Source organism: Anarrhichthys ocellatus, unplaced genomic scaffold (assembly GCF_004355925.1).
Source record: "Anarrhichthys ocellatus isolate YVR2014 unplaced genomic scaffold, GSC_Weel_1.0 scaffold4, whole genome shotgun sequence".
Taxonomy (NCBI): domain Eukaryota; kingdom Metazoa; phylum Chordata; class Actinopteri; order Perciformes; family Anarhichadidae; genus Anarrhichthys; species Anarrhichthys ocellatus.
The window spans coordinates 8,773,706-8,800,850 of NW_022280034.1; the positions used below are offsets into that span (position 1 = coordinate 8,773,706).

The following is a 27,145-nucleotide window of genomic DNA, read 5'->3' on the forward strand; positions in this document are numbered from 1 at the left end:
ACACACACACACACACACACACACACACACACACACACACACACACAGTTTCATTGTCATGCAGGAACCCTCACAGACAATCAGACAGGTGCGACAGCGGCCCGAACACAGAGGTCAACACACACACACACATCATCACACTCAGTATACGACGACTCAAACATGACTCTTTTAATGCCGTCTGTTGTGTCTTGTTCATACTTCGAGATTACTCACATTCAATTAAAACAACGAGTGAAGCACCGGCTACACACCGCAGGCTTCAAATGAATTCATCATCAGAGTCAAGTACAGGAATTGACCAGAGGGTTTGCATTTCAGTCTGCTGCTTTCGGTGCGAGCAACACCGAGCAAGTTTAAATTTCAACCCGACAACAATAGCTAGAGTAAACTGTTTGTGTTGTGCTACAAGTCACACTGGTCTCAGTAATGAGCATCACAATGTTATGATCTTAATTAGTAAGTTATGACAGGTTGTTCGAGGAAAACAAACAGGAGTAAATGGGTTTGGAGCTACTACACTTTCAGCCAAGAAGCCACATTTGACACATTGTGTTGTCTCACACCCTCATTAAAAATATGCTGGTACTCTCGTCACTCAAGAAACCAATAATGAGCAAATATAGTCTCTTACTGTACTTTGGGACCGAAGCTAATTAAAACACACCACAACTCTTGTCGCGCAGGGTCCAAACAGCTAAAATCAGCCGCTTGTCCCAGGACTCAAGCTCATTAAAAACCCACTTGTGTCGTGAGGGGAGCCACACAGAGTAACATGTTGTCTGTCAAACCCGGAATATCCAGGCTCGTTAAAACAAACTATTCTTGTAATGTTAGTACATCTGCCAGAATAAGACCTGCAAACCTGTTGTTGAGACCCTGTTTAGGAGACACAGTTTTAAAGGTGTAACATGTGCGATGTGGAGAAACAGAGGAGGGACGGATGAATCCAGGTTGATCTGGATGCCTGCACAGGCTCCCCTTCTACCCCTCTGCATGGAAGCAAATACACTCACAGTCATTCACCTTTGGCTGCATAGCCCTGTCAGCTAAATGCCAACCAGATAAATTGCAAGGACTAAGAGCTAAATGGTATATTAATATTCTGACAAATCGAGCAGAAAGTCAAGAGAGTATTATGCTGAGCTCTGCCATCGGTGATGACTTCATTTCTGTCTTACCTTGCTTCAGTTTGCTCTCAGTTCAGGTTCATATGAACGTGGGTGGTTTTTTTAAACATAAAAAATACCCCTGGCAGCTATTTATATTATCAAATAAACTTCAGATTATTCTTACATTGGGATGTGGGAGGCTGTAAACAGGATGTAAGATTTTGGGACCTTTACATTTATAAGCTATCTCACAAAATGAGCATTATGCTAAGATGCTAATAAGGCTATTGTAACATACCATGTTCACAATCTTAGTTTAGCAAGAACACTAACATATACTAATCAGCTATAAACATGTACACATATTTTGTAGGTATTTGCAGGTAGATATTAAAGTACTGGACAAAGTAAAAATGATGACCTATTGATGGTGCTGAAAGAAACGTTACAGGTTTGCAAAATGAATCAGAATGCATCCTGACTGGGAAATGAATGTCTGTACCAGATGTAATGGCAATCCATTGTAGTAGTTGTAGCTGTTGAGACATTAAGTGTTGTAAGTGTGGCCCTAGCAAACATTCGAATGGTATACGGAATGGAATAAAAACATAAAAATGCGGTAGTAAATGATATGATAAGAGGTAAATCTGAATATACTACTTAACACCCTTTGAAATATTGTGTTGTGGCTGACCAAACAAGGCACGACTCATCTTCAGTCAGCAAAGGATCAATTATGAATCCCGAAAATCTTGTGCCACACAGCAGCTCACTGAGATGTGGCTCACTACCCAAAATAAGTCTGAAGTCAGAAAGCCATGTGCACAATCCTGATATTAAATCCCCCCTCAGCAAACTTGATTCGACTCTCAAATTATATAACGGAGAGAAAAGATGAAGACAAAGACTGACGCATTGACTGAAAAAGAGATGGATAAAGAGACAGAGAATGGGAACTGCCTTTACCTTCTGTGTCTTGGCCGAGACAGGTTGATAGCAGCAGCAGATAAAGGACTCCTGTTCCGATTATGCTCGGGCATTTGACCCGGCCCCATGACAATGGCCCCATTAAGTGCGTTCTAACCATCTTCACCACCATGCTTCACCAAGCATCCAGCTGCAGAGAAAGGAGGAGAGCACAGAAACACAGGTCAGTCACATTCACTCACTTTCTTTTTCAATTCAATTCAATTTATTTTGTATTGCCCAAAATCACAAATCTGCCTCAGAGGGCTTTACAATCTGTACACATACTACATCCTCTGTCCCGGGACCCTCACATCGGTACAGGAACAACTCCCCCAAAAAACCCTTTAACAGGGAGAAAAAAAGGAAGAAACCTTAGGGAGAGCAACAGACGAGGGATCGCTCTCCCAGGATGGACAGAAGTACAATAGATGTCATGTGTACAGAATGAACAACATAACAGAGTTACTTTTCAGGCTATGCCACCTGTGCTCTCAGTGAACATTGGTGTGGAAGCGTACATTAATGTGCTCAAAAGATGACATCTCCCACTGAAAGAAACGGCAGGAATAATACAGAGTTTGATGTAGCAGAAGTGTATGATCCCCACCCATCCTACAAAAACTCTGAATGAAAATATGCTGTCTATATTGACGGTGCACTCCACTACATCCCTAAGGTGAGATGCCCTCACAATCGACAGTTCCGTGTTCGGTTTGCGTCTGCACTTCACTTCACCGACGTGGAAGCTTTGATCAATCTTTGTGCTTGAGCATCAAAGTAAGTGATGGTTTCACTGGGACTGCCACCACAATGGGAAATATAGAAACCTGTGGATGATGATAGAGATGGAAATATTTTGTGCAATGTAAAATGCCCGTGGTGGCAACAACAACATCTCAGGTCTTGCAGCGGAAGATTTGACACATTTGATAAATTAGACGTTCTAAAGGATGCAATACATAAGAGAGAGTGGGAAATACATAAAGCTGATATGTGTGTGTTGTATTAAAATGCACGTCTCCATAACATAAATCATTATATTTTAGGGTGAAGACTAAGGTTAAGGTTAGGGGTTAGGATTAGTCTGGTAGCCGTTAAGGTTAGGCGAAGTTTCCAGGAAATGAATGTAAGTTGATGTTATATCCTCTAAAGCCCACAAGTCATAACGCCACAACTTTGTGTGTGCATGGGTGCGTGTGTGTGTGTGTGCTTAGGTTGAGCGTAATTACATTTTATAGGGAGAGCATGTAACGCTGAAGGGAAAATAGGTTTCTTTGAAGTTCTCAGCCAAAGACACATTCGGGTACTGTCTGAGACTGTGTGTGTACGTGTCTATAATTCGGTCTTTGATTGCTTTGTGTAATGCAGCTCAAACCCATCTAGCATCAATACTGCTCACTTACTTACTCACACAAACATTTAAAGTGAGATGACCTGCAAGAGAAAACGTCTTTCAGCTTAAAGGATAGTGTTTGTCTAGGGGGGCATTTATGTGTGAGGCAGGTCATACTTCTCTCCATCCACAATCTTGCCAGCCAGCCTGGGATTGAATTGCACAAATTAGCTTATTTAGCCTCTATCTTACCAACCACCTAAATGGGCCACTGTGTGCACTGTGTATACACAATTAGTATAAAGTAGAACAGTGTACTGATGCAGCAGCATTATTATGAGCAACTGCCCGTTTGCTAAATCGTGTCCCTGAACAGCAATGGTCCATTCATAGTTTAGCAACCGTAACTAATCTTCACTAATAAGAACAATGCTCTATAAGTCAATAGACGGTGGTGTCTTTAATGTAAGAATTTATTTTAAACCAAAAAGAAATGAACAAAAAGTGTAAATTAGAGATTAAACAGTGTCTGCTCTATCATAAGCTACAGCTGTTAGCATGCCCAGCTAACTAGCTTACTACCTACAGTAGTCTAGTAAAGTTGTTTCTAAAGGCAGGGGGCCAAGATGTTAGTATGTCAGAATTTGGAGTGACAACAGCAGCTCTAGCTTTCTCTTTATTTGGTTTGGGGAAGTTTACACTCCAGTCAAACTCGTGTTGCGGTGCATTTACCAAACTCATAGCTTCTCAAATTATTTTCTCTTTTAAAAGACCAGCATAACAGTGCAGCACAAATTTAACTTCTATGTTAGCGTATGCTACCTATCAACAGCTGAGTAAATCCCCTAACAACATTTATTACTTCAGTCGATAAAACCCATTGGTCAGAAAATAGTTTACTTAATAGCCTGATTCATCTAATATTGCCTGGCTAAATTAGTTAAGATACAGTGCTATGGTATGTGAACGCATGATATGTTCAGTCTTCATGGTAGTAATACTGACAATATTATTTATTCTACAAAGAAAGATTATTCTGAATGGGACCTTATCTGAAATTAAACTCTGCGACTCTTATTCAGTAACAACATTAACTGCTCCCCGTCACGCAAAATCTGCCGCCTGTTTAATTAAAGCTGATTTCTGAAGTTCGGTGGCAGAGATCACTGTGACAGAGTCAGATTACTATCGCCCTCTGAATGGAGATGGAGTTAGCTGACGACAGAAATGTCGCTGCCCATCTTTCGGCACAGGCTGAAAACTCACCTCTTCAAGAAGTACTATCCTTCCACTTAGCACTTATTGTATTATATTAGCTCTTATTAGCATTTATTGTATTCGTATTAGTTTGTTTCTGCACTGTACTTATGCTCTGGTTTTTGCTCTTAGATGCTTGTGTAAACAAGGAGATGCACTTATGACTTCTGGTGACTCGTAGTCAATACACTTATTGTAAATCGCTTTGGATAAAAGTGTCTGCTAAATCACTGTAATGTAATAATGTAATTGTGATATTCTACCAAACCCCAGAGGTGGAATCCAGCAGCCACGGGGGCTTCAGGGCAGCTGTATTTAAGGGACACACTTTAGACTCACAATGCCACGGTGCTGCTCTTAACCGACCTTAATTGAGTTTAACAAATTAAATGCTGGTGCTTCAATCCATGCATAACGGTGTGCAGGTGGCCTGTGATCAAGCTGTAGCAGACCGTCAGTGAAAGCCCTACAGAGAGAACTGATAACGTCTCTGACATTGTAGAGTTATACTGTCTTAACAGAGAGGCAGATGGTATTTTTGCTCTGCACAGATTTTTATAGATCGCCAGGGATACTTAATGTTTGTAAATTCAAACGCTCTCTGAGTCCCTAATGCTAGCCCTGTTGGTGAATTTTCTAAATAATTACAGTAGTTTTTTTTTTTTTACAAGGCTAATCTCTGCATGGTACCCCCGGTAGTCATATTGTGATATTGGCAAGAAACTGTCTCATGAGACTGAGCTTGCATCAGGGGCACAAAAACAACCATGAGTCCCATTCTGTCACACTTTATGAAACTATATCATGTGGGTTGCAGTGTTGCGATGCCAGGAATATATATATTTTTTTATTTGTCAAAAGTTCTGGTTGAAAAACCTTGTTTAGTGTTTCAGCATGCTCTCTTGGTGAAATAATGCTTTTATTTGCTGCACAGACAAAACCCTGTCAACCATTTGTTTGACACCTAGATACCCAAACTGTTTTTTTTTTTCTCAACACCTGACTTGACAAAACAATGACAGCAAATCCAAAATAGACTGTTGGTTAGACCATTATAAATAGACCATTCTCAAATGAGCCCAGTAGCCTATTCTCACACAAAGCCAGATTGATTTTTGACAGTGATGAATAGGAAAACAGTTGCGGCCCTTCTTACAATTGAGATCAGACATTCAAATTTTACTTTTATTCTGAAGGTCACACGTTCTATTTTAGATCAATGCATTTTTATTACCAAATAACATTGGCAGCTCATAGTGAACAAAAAAATGATTGCCCCCAAATTCTAGCATCTCTTAAATATGGCTAGGTCTAGAGACATAAGATGCACTGATACAGGACTTTAGTTTCTTCTAAAGTCAACCTGTTGACTCGCTCTTAGTCTCACTCTGAACCTAATAGTAAGCATAACAAAGGCATGAAGGTGTTGGACTGGAAGCTTGTCTTAATGAATCAATATTGCACAGATTGGCGTTTGCTGCTGCTGCTTTCCTTCCTCTTTTTATATTTTCATGAACTACGAACGTAAACATTGTGACGATAGATAACCGGTTTCTTTATTAGATCTTCACCAACCACAGAGGGAGAGAGAGATAACGAGAAGCAGACAAGTTAGATTAGTATATCATTATAACAGAAGATCGATATTAAGATAGAGAAAATTGAGGGGTTGAAAAGGGCTGCAACTCATTATAAAGTAGTGTCCTGATAATGTTGATAAGGTGTCCCAAATATTGTGTGTATTCAGGTTTCTAAATTGAGTAGAGTATATTTTATGTTTATTGGCAGAACTGTAATACTTGCTTGTTTCACCCTCCCCAGTGGAATTTGCTGATTGCAACATCAACATTGAAACTTCCACAGAGGGCATTAAAAAGACAATGTTTGTACTATCTTGTATAATCTTCTTATTCCATTAAATTCATGACAACAGTTGTGCATGGTACTTACATTTAACTATAACCCTGTTTCGTGGAGCTTGGCCAAACCTGTACGTATTGTTAATTCTGGGGTATATTTTTGTGTTATCCATCTTGTTCCATTGTCTGTAACTCATTCGTTAAGCGTTTGCACTAAGTGCAATTTGCCCCAGAGGGCTTAGTGGGATGACAGGAATGTTTTTTTTTTGCTGCCTATCCTGACCAGGCTCTATTGTTGATAGGATTTTAATGTCAATGAGGCTCCCCTGGTGTAATACAGGTTAAAAGGTTCTCTACTAGTGTTTCAGTCCACCATATTTTAAGCAGTGGAATCTGTACAGTTGTTGGCAGCAGGCACTGAATCTTCTGAGGACATAAAAAGCACAGACTTTTTGTACCACCCTGTCATACTCGATATAGTTACGGGAAGCATTTTTGCATTATAATTGCATTTCACCGTAACCATTATCCACACCTGAATTATTAGTGCCAGTGCTACTAGGCCACCATATTGTTAACATGCATGCTTTAAGTGCAGTTAGTATAAAGTTTTCTTTCCTTTTTTTTTTATGAATTCTTTATTAAAGAGGTGATGTGCTGAATACATATACTGTATGTGTTGCATCACATAGAGCTAAAAGCTCATTTTCATCTGTGGTCCCTTTGCAGGGGCGGCCAGTGATGTGCAAGTTGATGCAATAAAAGATTTAACGGTAACAGACAGTTGCAGTAAATTGAAACATTACGGATCAAAACAAACATCATTACTACAACCGAAATAACTACACGTAACACGGTCATCAGTCAACAAACGGCCATACCGCCAGTTTCCTTAAGAATACTGTTATGAAAAACAAACAATTTGGCAGGAGAAGAATTTGAGAAAAAAACAGATCAATAATATTAATGCAGTATTTCTTCATAAATCCACGGTTTTGATAAACTGGGCCCTATCAAAACAACTTGTTGACCCTAATTGTGAGACTGTGTGTTTGGCTGAGTCGTGGGCTTATTTGTAATTCTCTGGTAAAGTTCAAAAAGCACTGTGGCACATGATAGTAGGCCATGCTGTAAGCGTCAGTAACCAGGATGAAGTGTATTAGGGCTGAAGGCGCTTCTCCTCTGATAGAACTTCAAAAAGTTGTATTCCTCTAGAGAAGAGAGAAAATACACCCGACAAAGAGAGAGAGAGACGCTCACGCAAAGGAAATGGGGAGGATGAGAATAAGAGAAACATGGAGATGCAGTGGAAACAGAGGAAGGGAGAGAGAACAGAGAACAAGAGGAGAGACGGGGCAGAAAGTTAAAAAAAAAAGAGAGAGAACAAGAGTTTGAAAAGAAAAAGAGAAACCATAGACCGAGACTTTGTCCCAGACAATACCAGACAGACAAAGAAAGGACAGGAATGAGACAGAGATTGTGACCTGCACTTTAAAGGCCAGCGGTTTCATTGAACATCAACAACCTCATTGATGTACAGCGATCACAGTGCTGGGTAAAAAATGAGAAGAGGGCATATATAGCTGGGCTGAGGATAGGATGAAGAGTAGGATAAGAGAGAGAGACAATGGCAATCTGAGGAAGGGAACAAGATTGAAAAGAAAGAGAAGGGCACTCGAGAAACTTTGAGAAAACAGATGAATAAAGAGAGAAACTTTGCAAAGAAAAGCAACTCAAATTTGACGTTAAAACATTGGGAGGTATCGATAGACAATATGTGTCTGTGTGTGTTAAAAATAGTGGAATAAAGAAGCTAAGTAGCAAACAGGAGACTTAACCCAAAACAATGAGGGAGAGTGAGGGATGTTGACATGCTGTCCACATCCACAGTGTTTGTGATCAGCTTCCTGTCATTGCATGTGACTAATAAGACCGTGTTACTGTAACTCTAACCAGCTGCGTATGCATGTGTGCAGGGAAAGAACAACAAATACAAATATTTCCCTTGTACTGTCATAGCGGACATCTGTCTATTTCTCTTTCCGTCAGTCTGTCTGTTGGTGTTGTGTCTGTGTCAGCGTGTCTGTCTGTCAGCCTGTTTGTCAGCGTCTGTCTGCTTTGCAGAGAGGCATCTTTTCAGAGCTCCTCTGCTGCCAAAACAAGACCAGAAACGTCTTCTTCTTTTTTTAAATATCAGGCAGATGGCTGCCAGCCTTATGCAGTCCGACTTACTATGTGTGGGTTATTGTCTTGCCAAGACTCCGAGTGAGTAAACTGTGACTCTCTGGATACAGGACGGTCTGTAATGGAGCCATGCTATTTAAGAGCACGAACACAGAGGCAAAAAAAAAAAGAAATGCAGATTCACAGCACAATGACCTTCTGTTCAAGGGTGGGGCAAGACGGGAATCTGGAATGTGATTGGACACCCCCTACCATGTGAGAAGGTATTGGTCAGGGATGGATCATTGAACAGGCTTACCATTCCCCCAGAACCAGAGCTTCCCCCTGGACCACAGACCCTGTTTGGTGACCTTTCATAAGTCAATTAAAAAAACTACAGACACACAAAACGACCATGAAGAGACACAAACAGACTGTATAGAAATGCAAAACAACCACAAAGAGACAGAAAAAGACAGAAAAATACCAAAAAGACAGATTTTGTTGGCCACAAACAGAGGAAAAACAACATCCAAGACAAATTCTAATGATCACAAAGAGACACAAACCAACCACAAAGTGAGACAAAATGACCGGAAAGATAAAACAACCACACATAGACAGAAAATAATCACAAAGTGATCCAAAACACCAACAAAGAAACCTAAAAGGTTAAATGTCTGCATCCAAGGGTTCGTTGTCTGGGTTATTTGGAGTTGCATGTAGAATGATGTTATTTCTAAGAATATTTAAAATCGTTCATATGGCACTTATTTATTACAATTTTAACACATTTTATTCAAATTTACAAATGTGCCCCCCTTCCTTAAAACTGTGGCCCCACCATTCTAACGTTTCTTAACAGCCCCTGGATATTTTCCAATTCTCTTAGACTCTCACTGTTTCCTTTTTGTGTAAACGATGATACAAGATGCGTAGAATGGCAACACAGTGGGTGTCAGGAGTTTGTCAGGTACACAGCTTTGAACAACACAATCAAAAAGAAGTAGATGACGCATGTACGCTAGAGCAAACAGTATTTGCAAATGCATACCACTGCACATGTGCATTTTTGACTATTTCAGTTACGTGCAGTTCAATTTCCTGTATGTCCATTAAACCAGTTTCAACAGGTTTGCAACAAGCTGATTATGGACTATATCTCCCCCGGTTTTCAGTATCAGAAAGCATGAACACATGCACACACTCTTACACACACACACACACACACACACACACGCACACACACAGTCACATTATACAGGCTGGCCAGAGGTCTAATGGGGCACTTTGCTGGTCTTGGTTGTGCAAATCTCACAGAGACTGTCGACACATGCGAGTGTGGAGAGGCGGCAGCCACACCACAATTTACTGAACAGAGAAGAGAGAGAGAGAGAGACAATACGAGAAAGACGGTATGAAAGAGACGGTATGAGAGCATGAATTATAAAAGAGTTGTTTAAAGCCTCAGGTCTTAATGGTTGCTCAGGTTCTGGATTTCATAAGACTGCGAATTCTACAGCAAGAGAAGGAGTGATGGGGATAAAGCGAAGCAGGTCTGGAATAGAAACTGTCCTACCAAGTGATTGCAAGTGATTGCTAATAAGTAACAGAATATTAAAGCAGACCAGTTCAACCCCAAATGACCTGATGTCCACCTCTCAACCTGACCTCCAACATGAACATTTGACACCACAAATGTTCCCACAACAAACTGTAATAAATTCCAAGTTGTACATGATTCGTGATAACATTTGCAAAAAGAAAGATCCCTCTGCCAAGAATGGAAGTTGGAAATGTAAATTCTGTATCAATCTCGTTCGGCCATTGTTCCACATCCGTGCACCGACAGCAACTCAAAGTAGAAAAGCATTCAAAAAATATCAACAACCCAAATATTATCTGAACATCAAGATTTAATTTGGTAAATGTTGCCATCATTGGAAAAGCAAAGATAAGTAAATGTTGTGAAAACAAGATGTTTTCATGCCCCCTTAACGTCACATCTTAGCATCAAAATCACCACTTTTCCTATTATTATTATTATATATCACCATTAAGTTGCCAGGTTGTTCAATTTGAATATGTTTAAACAGCTTTTGAAAACAGAATTAAAGCTAGAATACAAAAGTGGCAACACTACAATGCTACACGATCTTGTCAACAAAACCGACACTTGAAATGATGTTACCTCCAGTGCTTCACCAAAATAAATGAAGCAACTCGTGACATTTGCCTCAAATGTCTTTTATTTTCGAAATGTAATCAGTCCATTATTGCTGAGCACACGGAAGATACACTTAAAACTAAATTTGGCCTCGGAAATAGGTGCATCGATCAGATGTGCCACCCCAGAAGCAAAAAGAAGGATGTGAGCAATAGAGGGCAAATTCTGTGAGCACACAGACAGATCGGCATCTGAGAGAGCAAGTAAGAAGACTAAGAGAGGAAGAAGGAAATGAAGAGAGAATGAGGAATTGAAGCAAACTGTGAAAGGAAAGATACAAAGAGAGAAAAAGAGAGGGTCAGGTCAGTTGAGGACGAGAAGAGTTGGTGTCCCATCCAACGAGTCCTTTTTGTCAAATCCTGTAAGGTCTCGTCTCATTCAAGGCCTTTAAATCCTATAATCCATTTCAGCTGAGTTCTGTTACTGTTAGAGATACGATGTTGGGAAAGCTGGAGCTCCGATCCTATTCGATTGGATGGTACATGCGTGGAAACTTGCAGTGTAATTTAACTTAAGGTTTAGTTGGTATCAAAATGAAATCTTATGTAAATCAGGGCTTCTTTGGAGAGTGTGAGAATGAGAAATGTAAAATAAGGTCAAAGTATCAACTTGTATCTTCTCAAAAAATACTTGAGCAGGCACAAGAAACATTTATCTACCCATCGCGGTGGGATGTGAGGGTGTGAGGGTGGGATGTGAGGGTGAGCACTCCAGCTATATGCTATTTTAACACAGTGCTGTTTTCAGTTTGAATCACACTTTGCACACTCCTCTCTGACACTGAAGGCCTGGGTTGTACCAGCACTGGCCTTTTAAAAATGAATACTGAAGAAATAAACACACATTTCTAGTTAGGTGCTGGCTCACAGACATCTGAGAAAGTAAAGCCCCACGCCCAAAGTTCTTATATCTTAAAATCAGTGGATCGAAGTGTCTGCACATTTTGCCTCCTTTAAAAAATATATATTTTTTGTGACACCAAACCTCCATATTAATGTAGGTGCACACATACATATTATAGAACTCAGAAGGAGCCATGGATTTGTTTGTGATGAGAGAGAATGATTTAAATAGTAGAAGCTGTGTGTTGTCAAAACCTTTAAATCGTTGGATTTAGCACACAAACATGAGCAAACATGAACATCAGCTGTTTTTAGGAAGTCAGATTAAGTCATAAAAGTACAACGAACACTTATCTATATACATCTATTTGAGGTAAAATTGAAAAAATCAACACGCATTCATGGACTTATTCCATTTCACTCACTTTGTAGGTAATGGAGCAGGAGCACAGTTAAGCTTTGAGGATATTTTCCCGTCCTCCATTAAACCCGGATGACTCATTTCCTGTTCTCTTCCTGAGCAGATCTCTCTGCCAGAAAGTGATGCAACATTAGGAAGATATTCAATACAGGACACAATGGAGCGTAGCCTATATGCGTGAATGTGTAAGCTCATATGTGTAGGGGTGTACTCGCATGTTGCCATTCACAAGCGAGGGAGTGAATAACGAGGCATGCCTCACGGTTAACATGGTGTAAGTAGGTGTTAACTATGACAGATCGTGGTGCCACTAGTGACCACGGTTGAGCAGTCAGATAGCCTTCGCCTCTCCGCTCCACGATTATTTTGCAGTCACATAGTTGTGTGGATGGCAATAAATCTCACATCTCATTTCGTGTGGTTGATTTCACCTCTAATGCCGTGGCAGCACCAATTTTCAATTTGTCTGATACTCTTTTCTGGAAGAAAAAAATAAAGGAATAAAAACTTCAGCTAACAATGAGTGAGCTTGTAGCTGTCAGCTGTCACCGTTGTGCTCCAACAGGACACTCACACATGGACATGCACTCGCTGTCGTGTTGTCGAATGTTCAGAAATGTGTTCCAAAACGAGATATCCAACTCTTAGAAAGGTGACATCTACAGCCTATTTGCAGGTTTTCTTAGACCCTACATTTAAAAGTTAACCGAGTTATGTTTCCTCCACCAATAAAGTTTTACTTGGGTTTCCACAAGAGGGGAAAATATAACAGTCATTACGTGTCCCGTAATGCTTGTTATAACACAGGTACAAATCTGACTGTAAATCTTAAGGGTAGTATATTCGCAGGTCAGGAAATATTCGCAGAATCTTTTTTTACCCCAAAATGAAGACAAAAAAAGTATGAACTGACACTTGTGCAAACTGTCAAACACAAAAATATATGTAAAAAGCAATTTTATCTTGAGATGGAACCTTGCAGTTTAGTATTCAAAAGAGACTTAAGAGTTAGAACAAACAATGCTAAAAATGTGTGCAGCAGAAGTCAAGATATTTTGAGTCTTAGTTCCTATATGGGTCAAGCTCACATTGGATCCTACAATTCCCATAATGCAACACCATAGCATCATTTGTTAAACACACCTTAAACACCAGCATGCTATCATGCTGGCAATGACAACATTAACATGATGTTGTTTAGCAGTAATACTGCATCTCAGTTTAGCGTGCTAGCATGCTGCTGATTAGCTGCTGATTGGTACTGGTTGCTGATTAGAGCTAAACAGAGGGCATCAGCGTCTTGAATCAAAATAACAGCAGAGCGGGAAACATGACTGTCCGTACAAAAGTACATGGAAATACATCCAAAAGTTGTCGAGATACTTTAGTCTACCAATCGACCGACAGCCAAGCCAATTGTAGGCTGCAAGGCCAAGCAAAAATCCCCCCAAATGGTATCTCTATGAACAGATTCTGCATTCACATGTAGAATCTGTAGGCAACGGGGCAAGATTTTGGTATCGGAAGCATTTCGGTTTCCATTTTAAGTCCAAGTCGTGCTGACAAATCAAGTTCAAACAGGCTTTGGTTTGAATGCAGGTAATCTGTCCGTATGAAGAGCAAAAGAGGCGGAAATGCAATCTCAGAACCCACCAGGCTATCGTCGAACGATGATTTAGATTTGTATTGCTTCTAAGTTAGCTCGTAAACTGGCAACAATGCGGCTCAACTCCAACTCCAGAATCACATCTCAAGTTGCAAATGGGAGAATGAGAAGCACAGGGAAGAGGAAGTCCTGGCTCGGATATCCGCTGGCTACACAGGAACCCCAGAAACATAGGCCCTTGCCCCCAGAGGCTTGCCCCCAGGCTGATAGCTGATGGGTTCCAAGATTTTTATTGAATTTACTTTATTTAACATTCACACCAAAGGCAGTTTTGGCCAGTTTGGTAAAGGCAGGCATTTAAGCACATTTATACCACATTCCTACAGGCACCTGACAAGGGATCCAACGCTGACATTACTAGCTACTACCAGCACTCTCCATTCTCAGGGAATCCTCCCCATAACAATGTCTGACCTAGAAAATCTGCTTTTGTCAGCCTTGTGAACTAATTCTTACCATCACTATGCAGGCCGACATACTGCTCTGGAACAGGCGGCAGGGCTTGAACGCAGCTCACAGCTGCCAACACCACTTAAATGTTGTCGCCAGAGTTTGGCTGCAGATCTGCTGATCCAATGATCTGCAGGGCACTGATCGGCATGCACAGGGCTGGCGAACACAGCTCCTCTCTAACCTTAATCCTGCAGGACCAACCGGGGTCCCAGCAGGGGTTACCAGTGTCAATGAATTTGTTCCTAATGACATCATTTCATTGTTTTATTTTTTAAAGAGTGCCTTTAATATACAAAATACCAATGTCAAACACACCCAATCATGCATATGCAGTTTTTTAATTCAAAATGGAACAATATGCAAAAATCTGTAACTCTCCTACAACAATAAATCCGTTATTCTGTTAATGTGATTTCTTTTCTGATGACATTATTATTTAACTTATAAGGTTTTGAGAAGAAAAAAGTTAACAGTTTGCTGTGATAGTTCTTTCTTTCAGTAGTTTACTCTTTAGGTCCCATTGGAACCCAGTGAGTAGACCTTGCGTGTCAAATATGTTGGTAGGTTGCATGATGGTTAAAGACTTCAACCCTGATTTGATTAACCAATAAAGGAGCGAATAAATAAATCAACAAATGCGCAGATTAATGACCTGCTTTATAAAGTTCGTGGGCATTCTAAGGAAAAGCAACAGAGGAGCTCTTGGCCACTTCAAAACTGACAGCTTTGTTAAATATTAATGACAGTGGGGAGACTGAAGAATGGAAAGGGAGAGAACACACTGGGAGAATAATTGATGGAGTGAAAATAATTGGTGGTAAAGTTGTATTTCTTTGAGTAGTAGTGGTTTTATGTTCTGTGAAGGGAGCAAGACAACACTGAGGCGAGAAGAACGAGTGCAAGGAAGACAGGAGGAAGAACAACAACAGAAGATGGAGAGGAGGGGATGTGATGAAGAAGTGACATAAGAAGAGAGATGGTCGTGGTTTCAGTTAATATTTTAGTCTCTGTACAGTGAGCATGTTCATTTTTTACAAATTCCTCAATTTTCTTAAAGATACATCAAGTGGAAAGATTCTCTCTACATTAAAGTTAAGTTCTTACTGCCCTAAAAATAACAAAGAACTACTATGTCCTCATCCCATTCACCACTATGAAAACAAAGACATATTGTCCTACTTTAACATAACAAAGCTGACAAAACTGTTCAGATGACTGATCCTATCAAACTCTTGCTGTTTGTCTAGGATTCAGCTTGATGTGTGGTTGTGCTATATTTTCTTGCAAATAATCCTGAATGAGTCCCAGTTGGTGTGCGGCTCATTACTTATGTACAGCCAATTAAAATCCTAAAAGGGTATCTTTGAGCTGGGATGTGAGAAACAGCTGCCAACGTTGGTATCAGATGACAAGACTAAAAGTCTCCAGCCTTGCTAGTGGCTCTGTAAGGCTGGTGGTGCTTTGAGCTAAATGCTAACAGAGAACCCTTTTATATTCCATGGTTTCATCTATAACCCACATAGGGTTCCGCCTAATGTGGTGCAGCGCAACCCACAACAGTCATGGTTCATAATTACAGTTTTTCTGGGGGGTGATGGGTGGGGGGGATCTTTTAACACCCATGCTCTCAATAATCCTTAAAGAACTCTTTCTTCCAAAAAGGGTTCTTAATGGACCAATTTGTCTTCAAAAGAAATTTTGAAAAACTCTTTCTTCAAAGTAGAGTTCTTCAAAAGTAAATGGTTCGGGGTCGAACCTCAGCACTTCAGAAAAAACCCTTTTGAAAGCCTTATTTCTAAGAGTGTGTCTATGGCATTGTATGGATAAAATAAGCTTGAGCTTGAGTTTTTGTTCCAAACCGGTTGAGTGTACTTTCACTTTTAGTCTTGTACTTGTTGTGGTTTCACATGCTGGTCTGACCTATATTTACTAAACATTCATAATACAGTTATTCTGTGCTGCCGCTTCCAACAAAGTAGTAGTCTAGATCTAAAACCTCTAAACTACATGCTGGTGCACAGCCTGCAAAATACAGATTATAAATACTAGAATTTACTGAATTTCTGGCAGGACCACGACATCATGTCCAACAAGTTACACATACAAAGACAATGAGACCCTCTGATGAGTCATTGCTATTATAGAGTGTGGCATTGCTTGTTAAAATAGCCTCTCCTATCAAATTGTATCCTCATGTGTTACCTCACATTAAATATTTAAACGTTGTACCTCTGAGCTATTAATAATAAATGACTTAAGCTAATTTTATTTTAGAAATAAAGAGCTTCTGAGTTTATATAACACCATTTGGTTTGAATGAATGTACCAACATCTATATTTTAGCATTGCACTATTGTGGGATTTTTTTAAATTTAAATACTTTACAAACCCACAATTTATGAAACAAGAATATGATGGAGCCAACTTGTGTTGCCATTATGTATGTTTGTGCCCATTTAGGTATTTCTGTACGTTTTCTTTTAACTGGTTACATCTATTCAACCTTGCTTTAAATCAATAACATGTCATATCTTCAGCCCTGCGATAGTCTGGTGGCCTTCGCCCAATGTCAGCTGGGATCAGCTCCAGCCCCGCCGCAACCCTGAACAGGATAAGCGGTTAAAGATAATGGATGGATGGATGGATTTCAAATCTGTTTGCAAAACATAAGGCCACAGCCAGTAGCTGGTTAGCTTAGCACAAATTCTGCAAATTGTAAAACGCAGAATTGTTGAGTAACACTTTGGTTTTTGTACAGATGAAAGATATGGCATGTCCATTATTGAGCTTTCGAGTTGCTGGTAACTAATTGGTGCTAGGCTGAGCTAAGACACATGTGACAAATATCTATCTTCTCATCTAACTCTCCACCAGAAAGCAAATAAGTGTATTTCCTCAAGTGTCAAACTATGTATTTAACTGTTAAAAACATACACTGCCACTGGTTCTACCACAAAGGGGGAAAGCAACAAGTTTTAAAAGCTACAAGGCGGTAAGAAAGTCCAGCATGTGGCAGAGCTGGCTACACTCCAACAATCTTTCCCAAAAGTAGCAGAGAAAGTTAGTAAATCTACGAGTGTGAAACTATTTCAAGCCTGCAGTGATCCAGTTTGAACTTTTCTGGAAAAGAAATATGTTGCTGAGAAATATTTAGCCAACTAGACGGCTCAGTTTGAAGGGAGAGGGAGTGAAAGAAAGACAGGCAGAGGGAGAGAGAGCGATGGTGGAATCAGTTATGCCAAGAGCCGAGCGTTGACCCTGATTAAATGCCTCCCCTAACTCACTGGGACCACTGATAAGACCAATGCACTCTGGGCAGTGTGCGTGTTATGTGCGAGTGTGCTCAGGAGCCAGCGAGGTAGATAAGGTGTGTCTACACATGTGCATGTACAAGGAGTGTGTGTGTGTGTGTGTGTGCGTATGTCTCAACACCAATTCTCCTGTGTAAACATGCTGACCTGGCACAACACCAGCAGACACTTTGAAGTTGGCAATAGCCACTGTAATCTCCCTCCCTCTCTCGCTGTCTCTCACACACACACACCCCCGCACACACGGAGCCAGAGGCGAGACTTAACACTGGCAACCTTCTGTGTGGCTTAGCATGTGGCCACCAACGCGCACGCACGCACACGCACGCACGCGCACTCGCGCACACACACACACACACACACACGCACTCGCGCGCACACACACACACGCACACGCACACACACACACACACACACACACACACACTTCCATTGTCACAAACAATTGCATCCTCCGTCTCTTTGGAGATAAAACAATGAATTATCTTGCGCACAAAAACACTCACTCCAACATAACCCTTTTTTTTTTTTTTAACACCACCTTTAATGGGCATTTTTGCTGACAGTTACTTGTGAGTGTGTGTTTTGCTGAAAGTGCCATCCACTCTGGAGTGCATCACACAACAGCCGCAGAGGATCTGCAGGTCTTAAATCAGACACACTGACTTCCTGGTTACAATCCTCTCTCCACATCCACCAAATGATCTGTGATAGTTAGACTTTACATATTTGCATTTATGTTAATACATGCACAAGCAATGATAACATGATTTAACCTGAACAGTTAGACATCTTATCAGCATAGGATGCTTTCGTTTGCAAGTAGAAGCAGCATGGAATGAACAGTGGCGACTTAAGCTTGAAAGGCGTCCCACACTAGATTCATTAAAAGGATTTTCTGGATATGCAGATGCTTGTACCCACAGACCATTTGTAATCAAAATTTGAAATATTTAACATGGTTCTTACGAGGAACTATGAAAAGAGATGAAGCTGTTGAATTCTTCAAAGTTACCTTAATCCATTTTATGTTCACTTAGTGGCAGAAATATGCTCCTGTGTCTTTAGCTGCTAAATGCTTCAGTATGTTCTCCAGCAAGTTACGAACTATGTCTGGGCAGTTAGGGGACAGTGAGACGTCAAGAGAAGAACTGCTGTGGGGTTGTCACTAATAGCAAAACCATTTACATGTCATGTAGTCATTTGACCTATTTAACTATTTGTTGGAGCAGCTTTAAATGTTACTTTTTTCAAAACTCTGAGAAAAGTCAAAAATAAATACATTCTTATATTCTCGCTACCTCCCAGTGAAGTGTTACAATGCAACTGTCTTTTGCTCTTAACATAAAGATAAATTAAAGTAACTAATCATCCGCCCATAACACACAATTATTATAACTTGGCCTATTGTAAAATAACACATTTCTGACCCTAAATAACCACCGCAGCTGTGTCCGAGTCTGCTTTCGGTGGCTGCAACATGGGTGAAAGACTGCTAATTCATTACCTCATTGCCCATTGGTTATGTCCTACTTTCACATTCCCAGCCACACTAAAGAGATTGCCACAGCACCAACTGTTGTTGGCCATATATAATTACCTCGACATGTTAAATTATGAGTAAGCATCCACAGTGGAGATGATTAATCTCTATGGCAAACACAGTACCATGTTGTGATATGTCTAAGGCTCATTGACTTAGTCTTTCTTATTTGGGTCCAGGACTGAAGAGGTTTAGGAGCCCCTGATCAGATAGACAGCTACTTAGGGTATTAAACTGGGGCAGGGGGTTCTCAGAACTTTTACCACACAGGCTTAACATTAAGTTAATTTAATCTCACCCTGAGACTCAGGCAAGCTAGTCAACTTCTCCTTGTACGTGGGCCCTTCACAAGCAACCAAAAATACTATAGGTCTAGGACATTGTAAATATAGAGTGGGGTGCAGAACTAATTGTAAAGTTAGGGTGTTGTTGAGGTCATGTTTATTTTCTTTTGTGAGCATACTATCAAAAATAACTATATTTTACGTGGTCGCATTCTTCATTTTTTGTTCTGATTTTGCCCGTTGGAGTTATATAAAGTGGTTACTCACTGTAAATTCAATATAATTGTGAATGCCCTTCATAATTGATGAACAAAATTGAAAAAAAATACAACAAACAAAAAATAAGTTAGGCAGCTCTTGCTTATTTGCCTCTTTGTTTCTCCTGCCTGGGTTGCCAGATATGCAGATTCCAGGCAGTGTTTTGGCCAGCAGGCAGATAATCTTGTTTGGAACAATTAACTCAGTTGTATTGTTGAATGTCAACTCAATCCCTTCTACAAAAGCATTCAAAACTGCACCTGGCAACGCAAGCAACAAACTTACAACAACGTGTCAATGAGGATCAACGTTCCTGCATTGAAGTTGGAACGTAACAGACTAAGTCCTTCAAAACTTCACCCAGTGGAAACAAATACGTGAGAATAAAGCAGATACACTAAACTCTTCAGCATGGCTCTGTGTTTATGGCTGTGAAGACGTAAAACGATCACAGACCAGACTGGCATCCAACATATATTTCATAATGTTGGGCAGCATTTACATCCTGTATTAATAACTTTGATGTTGATATGGTGAAGTTGGTGGAACGTATTTACATATCCAACAGTTATGAGCAACATTTTCACCAGCTAGTTACCAACTTTGCCTGTCAGCTGTTTTATATTGAACAGGGGATGTACAGTTGTTGTTTTTTACTTTTCCTTCAAAAACAATTGCTTGCTGTGCTCTGTAAAGCACAACATTCCTGGTAAATGTAAATATCTTAATTTCAAGAATGAAACAGACTGGAAGACATCTCCTCCTTGGTCCCACTTCTTCCATTCTCTACACTTATACTGCGTGAATACTCAATTCTGATTGGCTGCAGGGTGTCCATTCATTTTGATAATGGACACCCACTAAGTAGTTCCAGTTAAACTGTCTGTCCCCATTCTAAATGAAAGCCCTGGCCATTTCAAATGAAAAATAAATAATACATTAGAAACTCTTCCTTAACAATGTTGAGTGTAGTCAGTCAGTGCCTCATCCTCTGAACACAACGAATGTGACACACAAGCTGCAAGTTACACTGCCCCTCTGAACTTACTGACACATTTCCCTGACTATCTCTCCCAATTCCCTATTTCACTTGCGAATGTACTGTGGACAGGCTGTGGACAATGACTTGGCTGGATAGCGAGCTAGTCTTGTTGCTAAACATAATGCCAAATTGTATTTGCTGTGTATTACTTTGAGTCTTGCTAGCATAATGTTAGCTTTCTGGCTCGATGGACTTGAACTATCTGCCGTTGCCAAGTCATATCTAAGCTCTGTCCTATTTACTGCAGCAGTGAACGTTTTCATTGCATAAGAACCTTATGGGACGGCAATGATTGTTCCAGTTATTAGCAAACCCTCAGGGTTACAAGGGAAACGGAGTAAATAGCTTGTGAAAAAAACTTTCGATTTTGGTTGCAGAAATGCTTGACAATATAAATGAATGGTCTTCATTTCTTTTTTCCATGGGACCATGGTATCAGCGGGATAATGCCCTTTGAGGTGTCTATTATCAGGATTTAATGGACGACCCGGAGGCCAGAACTGTCCGAGGTCGTACATGGGGAAGGCATTATCTATTACCGGTAGCACAATTCTACAATGACACACACCTATTGACGCTTATAAGAAGAGCAGAATCCTGAATCAGTTGAAACCATAGACAGCTATTTCAGCAATTTACAAATGAAAGAATGGTAGGCCTTTTGTTGGGTGTTAACCTTTAAATAAGTAGTTCCTGATGTGTTGAAGTGGAAAGCAGGCTAATACGACCTGAAAGATCACATGTTGGATTTTCACCGGATGTTCTTTTATCTGACAGAAACATTTCAACTTAGTTCATAACCCGAGAGAATATGTTTTTAGTTACTAAGCAGCTAGTGCTGTTCACAGAGGCCTGGCTAACTAAATATGACATCTCTATGACAGCTTGTTGTGAGCATAAAGCCAAATATATAACTCCCAGCACAGGTTCAACAACACCGTCTGGTAAAGTTTGAAAGAAGCATTCAATATTATAACAAAAATAATAAAATAACCAGCTCTTGTTATCTCGGGGTGTAATAAGAAAAGCACAGAGCAGTTTGTAGACGTGAACAATGGTTACACTACATTGTAAATGTGTTAGAGTTGGGCGGTACTTTTGCAGAAACTCTAATAATGAGAATAAGATCAGACAGAAAACATATGGTTTTGATAGAATTGGTCAATACCTAGGAGGATTACATCGTCCACATCTACCCTTTAGATAGAAATGGAAGAACTCAGCCATAGCCTGCAATCTGTCAGGGAGAAGAATAGTTAGCCGTGCTCACATGAGTGTGGCTAATTCAATATGACATCTTTCTAATAGGTAGTGCGGCCACTGGGAAGAAGGGACCAAATGAAGCTCTGGTGTGAGTTCAGTCAGGAGGACTACACTTTGTCATGCTTAGGCGCGGAGTTTATTTCTTATACATCCTGCCTTCGTTACTCTCACGCATGCTCTCGCATCATTTCCTTGCTGTCATTGTTCGGGGCTGTCAATCTCGTTATCAGCTATTCTCACCAGCTGGTCACATCTATCCAATAGCAGAGAGCGACACACCCACATTGTTAGCCTATCATCTTGCCGCTGTCTCTGTTTAAATAAAATTCTCTCTCTGCCTTAAATACAATCAGGCTGATATTACAAACATCCCCATCATCACCCAGTATTCTTAGATTCATCAGCCTCATCAGACAACTAGTCAGAGCAGAATCATCAGCCACCACCACCATCAGTGTCTGAACTCCACGGGGGGGGGAATTAGCTTGCTGCTGCTCAAGGCAGACGCCCCTCGATTACAAATATCCCAGTAGAGTCTGAGCGCCGAAGACTTTTTTATCAAGACTTTAATATCACACATCGTTTGGTATAATAAACTGTAATGTGTTCTTCGTTCACTTGTCTCTCCTGATTGAGTAAGTAAATGTATATAAGCCCTTTTAAATGTATATATAAAAGGGCTTTACATCTTTAGTGAGTATGGGATCTGTTGGTGGAATTAAAGAAGAGGCCCCCTGGACTTGACCTTCCATAATTTGCTGATTGTGGTAAATCAAAACCACTTCAAAACTATCTGCAACAATGCTGTTTGAGAATAAACTATTACAACAACACCAAATGATTAAGTCTTGTCGGTATCTAATATTTCTGGCATGTTTAAAGAATCATGACGCAGTCACAACTGTCCTATTTGATTTGTGTTGAAAGGAATAGATGCATTGAGGTAATAATTAGCATCCAGGTTGAAAGGCGTCGTGAATCAGACACAAAATTGAATCAAGATCACTGCTCCGTTATTTTATTTCAGTCATTAACTTAAAAACGTTGAATGTAAAAATCAATGTCAACCTTCACTAATTAAAAGGTCCAGTGAAATAAAAACGTGCGTCACTCTTAATGATATCTATTGTTTTATGCCAAACAATTAAATAAATAAATTGTGCACATTTTCCTGTTAAAATCACTCAACGAAGCTAACCATAACCACAGGGCTTGTATGAAATCATACCTGTTACTTTGTGATAATTAAGAGAGATAGTTACAATTTCGAGGCAATGCAGGTTCACCTTCACATCTTAAAAAAAACAAACAAAAAGGGCTTCACCAAATCTGACAGCTCAAACAGTCAAGCTCAAAACCATGATCATGTACACAGGCACCAGTCATGCAAGATAATGAGGCTTTTACCAAATCATTGTGTTCGTTTAGTTCTCCTTCAACCTTCCACCAAAACTATGGTTGAGGTGTTAATTTTAGACAACTTCCAGGGGTGGAAAAAAGTACATTTGAACGTTTACTATTGTCCGCTACAGAGGAGTGTAAGGAAACCTGAGTAGGGCTCTGCCAGCTGTGCCAAGCTCTGTGAAATCAAAGCCAATCAGTAAGCATTGGCCCTGTTTGGCCCCAACAACACTCCAATCTCACTACTGTTGCAATAAGAAAATTCACATTTCAACAATAACAACCTCTGACAACAATGATGTTTGCCAGCAACACTCCTGATAGCTTGTATCTGACTAACAGGGTTAGATTCAGGTAGCTATTGGAAATGTGGAACTGATTCATATCTAATAAGTTTTCTATTGCATCTTAATATGAAATACTAGTGAAATATTAGTTTCAAAAATAAAAGGCAATGGAAGCATGTAGGAGTTGTGTGGACTAAAGCAGCGGTTTCTAATTGTGAACCTTGGGACCCAGATTAGCTGTGTTTACCCAGCCACGTAGTTCATTTAGCCTCCCATGTGTGTTTCACACAATTGGACCGACCAGCAGGGGTTTGACTCTCAAGGACCCAGATTTAGAACCTCTGCAATTTTCGCCACAATTACAGTAGCTCAATTTATTGCAAACAATCGTTTGCAGTGCACACATTCTTTTAATTTGTTAATTTTTTTGTGTTAAATCATAAAATACTCGCTTGTAATCACTTGTAATCCACGTTACTTCGAACTAACACTTTACATGTGAATCTCAGGGATTTTCGGAAGAGATGATGTTTTGTTCTTCGAGCAAAGAGCACTAAAATATTCAGTGTAGTCAGCGCTGTTGGATTACCATGCTGTATCAAATAGCTGAATGGCATCAGTTGACTATAGAGTCAAGAAAGTACTTGACTTTGAAGAAGGAAACCTTTCAGTCAGTGTAAGACTGATGGTAAGACATAATGCCAAAGATCTAATGAACATTTTGGGGTTATTTTATTCAAGCATTTGTAAAGTCAGTGCAAAGGATCAAATAAGATCAGTAAAATGAAGGACTATAACTTCAGTGTTCTGACAAAAACAGTAACAAATCTCCCTAGAATAAGTGTTTGTTCAAGATCAGGTGAAGAAGCAAATGAAGAAAAGGGCTTATGTTTTAAATGGAGGGAACGTAAATGCACATTTCTTCTGCACTAATAACTAATCAACTAACTAATCAACCAAATAAATGAATGCATCACTCCACAGACAATCTCCCGATCAAAAGGCGAGGACTAAGCAGCGGTTCTTTAAATCAAAGTCCCGGTGCGTCTGTCATCCAGCGTGACTAACAGGATTTGACATGGTGACGAGCGGACGGGTCCCAGGTTCACCAAACACATTCTGTCTGTCTGACCCCTCTTCAAACACACACACCGACACACACACACACTTGACGTACACAGGACCACACACACAATGCCATTTGTCACACATAAACACACACGTACAGGTAGATTGGCACATAATTATCCAGCTGGTATTGGACACTCAAATGCAGTCTCACTCTGCTTCATTATAACACACAAGACAAAGCAGCAATATTAAGTCACTGCAGTTTATGTATAGCACTAAATAGCTCTACCTGTGTGTACAAGCCACTTTCACACATGACTGCGCAAAGGTTCCCATTATATAACGGCACATATGTTGACACCCAGAGCAGGATAAAGTTCATAATAAGGGTATTGTAAAAGCATCAAAAACAGACCTGTTACGCCTACTTTACCCCCCCCCACCTTGCCACCTTTGACTCTCTCCCCTCACTATCTGCTCTCTCTTGAGGAGGCGACAGCTTGCCCCTAATTTAAAGTAATCGGATGACTCTCTCTCTTCATAATCCTATAGACACACAGGCTGCTGGGAGGTAACCTTGTGACGGGACCACTGAGACGGACCACATGTACCGTTACTGTGGCCGCTCATAAAGCACTTCCACTGTCTACTTGTTGAAAACATGTATACACTCTTGTGATGTCAGATCAGAGGGAAGATCCATTACAACAAATAACTTATTTTGCATATATTATGGGTTTGAACCCAATTCCACTACGACCACAAAGAAATGCAATTTAACTCCTTTAATCGAAATGAATATCACATGAAAAACTCCATTATTAGTTGTAGGGCATAGACACTGGTAAAGCCAGGATGGTGCAACCTGTATCATTATGACCACTGATAAACAAAAGCTGAATGTGAGATAGCAGCGTGTTGCATATAAATGTGCTGAGTAAACCAGCACCAATAACCCTCCTCAGCCCGTTTCAGCACCACGGACAGCGAACTCCCCCATTCAAACACAAGGAAGAAGCTCTCAGCTCTCAATGTTCAAACTACTATAGTCGATACTGTAATGTGGAAGTAGAGTTTTATTTGTATTTAATTACAAATAGCACACGTGCAAACTTCTTAATTTACCCCTTACAAAAAGAATAGAGGAATATAAACTATGTAGCCTTATAATATTCTAGAAAGAGTGAAAGAATACAACCAGGAGAATAAAAAATCGGACTTCTTCCATTGAAGAAGACGGGTTCACGACTCACCGCGTTATCCTCGTTGAAGCCATATGTTTAACACACAACTGTACTTTTCCACACACTGTTGCCGTCTCTGGGCCGCGATGAGAAACAGCCCGAGGAGAATATCCAGGAAATAACATCCACACAACTCATCCACCCGAATCCACTTCTTCTTTTCTTTTCTTTTTTAAGGGAGGGAAGAATAAAGCTGTCCGCGCCTTCAGGACGAGAAGAAAAATGAGTTTATGTTCAAGTCACACACAAAAAAAAAAAAAGGATAATGGTTATTGTGCGGTGAAAAATAGTCCCGTTCTCCTCTAGTCTTCTTTTAGTTTCAGTCTCCAGTGTGAGACTTACACGGTAACTATGAGCTCTGTAGGAGAGAGACGGGGTAACAGTATCTCTCCTCTAGTATTCCCCCTTTGCGTTCAACCAGAGAGACAGAGAGGGAGGGGGGGGAGAAAGAGACCGAACGACATTAACGAACGAGAGAGAGAGGGGGGGAGAGAGAGGGGGGGCGATGCGGAGTCAGACAGGGAGGTTTTTGTCGGAGGCTAGTCGTGCATTTTACCGCAGGGGCAGCAAGCAGCAGCAGCAGCAGCAGCAGCGACCGGTGCAACACACCGTAATCTCATTACGTCCGCGGCAAAGGGCGCGCGGATTACCGGCTGGTTGTTCCGCTCTGGTCTCTGCGCCACATGGCGGAGAGGGAAGCACAGGGGCACCGTCTAATTAACGCGTCAGCGTCCACTCACGCCAAAAAAAAAAAGTTAGTAGGCTACCAGCAAAGACAAGCGGTATTCACATATCTTCCTTTTAAAACAGTGACATGTTTATCTATTCTTCGCTGAAATCCCCCCCCCCAAAAAAAGCAGACACGAGCTGATTATCCGAGTATAGTTTCCTCGTGTTGCTACAGGTGAACCACACAAAAGGGCGGACCTTGCAGTATGTTGGTGGTCTTTGTGAAAGAGCCTCGATGACAGTAGGCCTATAGAGAAAAAACAGTAGATGATGAAGTGAATGTTTTGAGATTTGGAAACGGTGCAATTATTACTTAGATGTAAAGCAGCCCCAAGTATTTGGGGTTAACTGCTCCTGTGTGCAGCTGAAGTTACTGTGGGGTGTATTTTTCCTAGAGTGGGACTCTTTTT

The 27,145-nt window shown here is 40.5% G+C and overlaps 1 protein-coding gene across 7 annotated transcripts in view; it reads right to left on the reverse strand.

Annotated features, from left to right (window-relative positions):
- The window catches only part of LOC116381146 (protocadherin-15-like), a 231,534-nt gene that overhangs the window by 115,999 nt on the left and 88,390 nt on the right, over window positions 1–27,145 (reverse strand). For 6 of the 7 annotated variants that reach the window (XM_031843011.1, XM_031843010.1, XM_031843008.1 and 3 more), the window contains exons 1-2: window positions 26,016–26,425; window positions 2,079–2,229 (exon numbers count right to left, since the gene is read on the reverse strand). In XM_031843011.1, the coding sequence (XP_031698871.1) occupies window positions 2,079–2,211 (133 nt within the window). In that variant the 5' untranslated portion in view covers window positions 2,212–2,229; window positions 26,016–26,425. Of the gene's footprint in view, window positions 1–2,078; window positions 2,230–26,015; window positions 26,426–27,145 lie in introns of those variants that run through there. The other variant, XM_031843009.1, reaches the window with a different exon arrangement.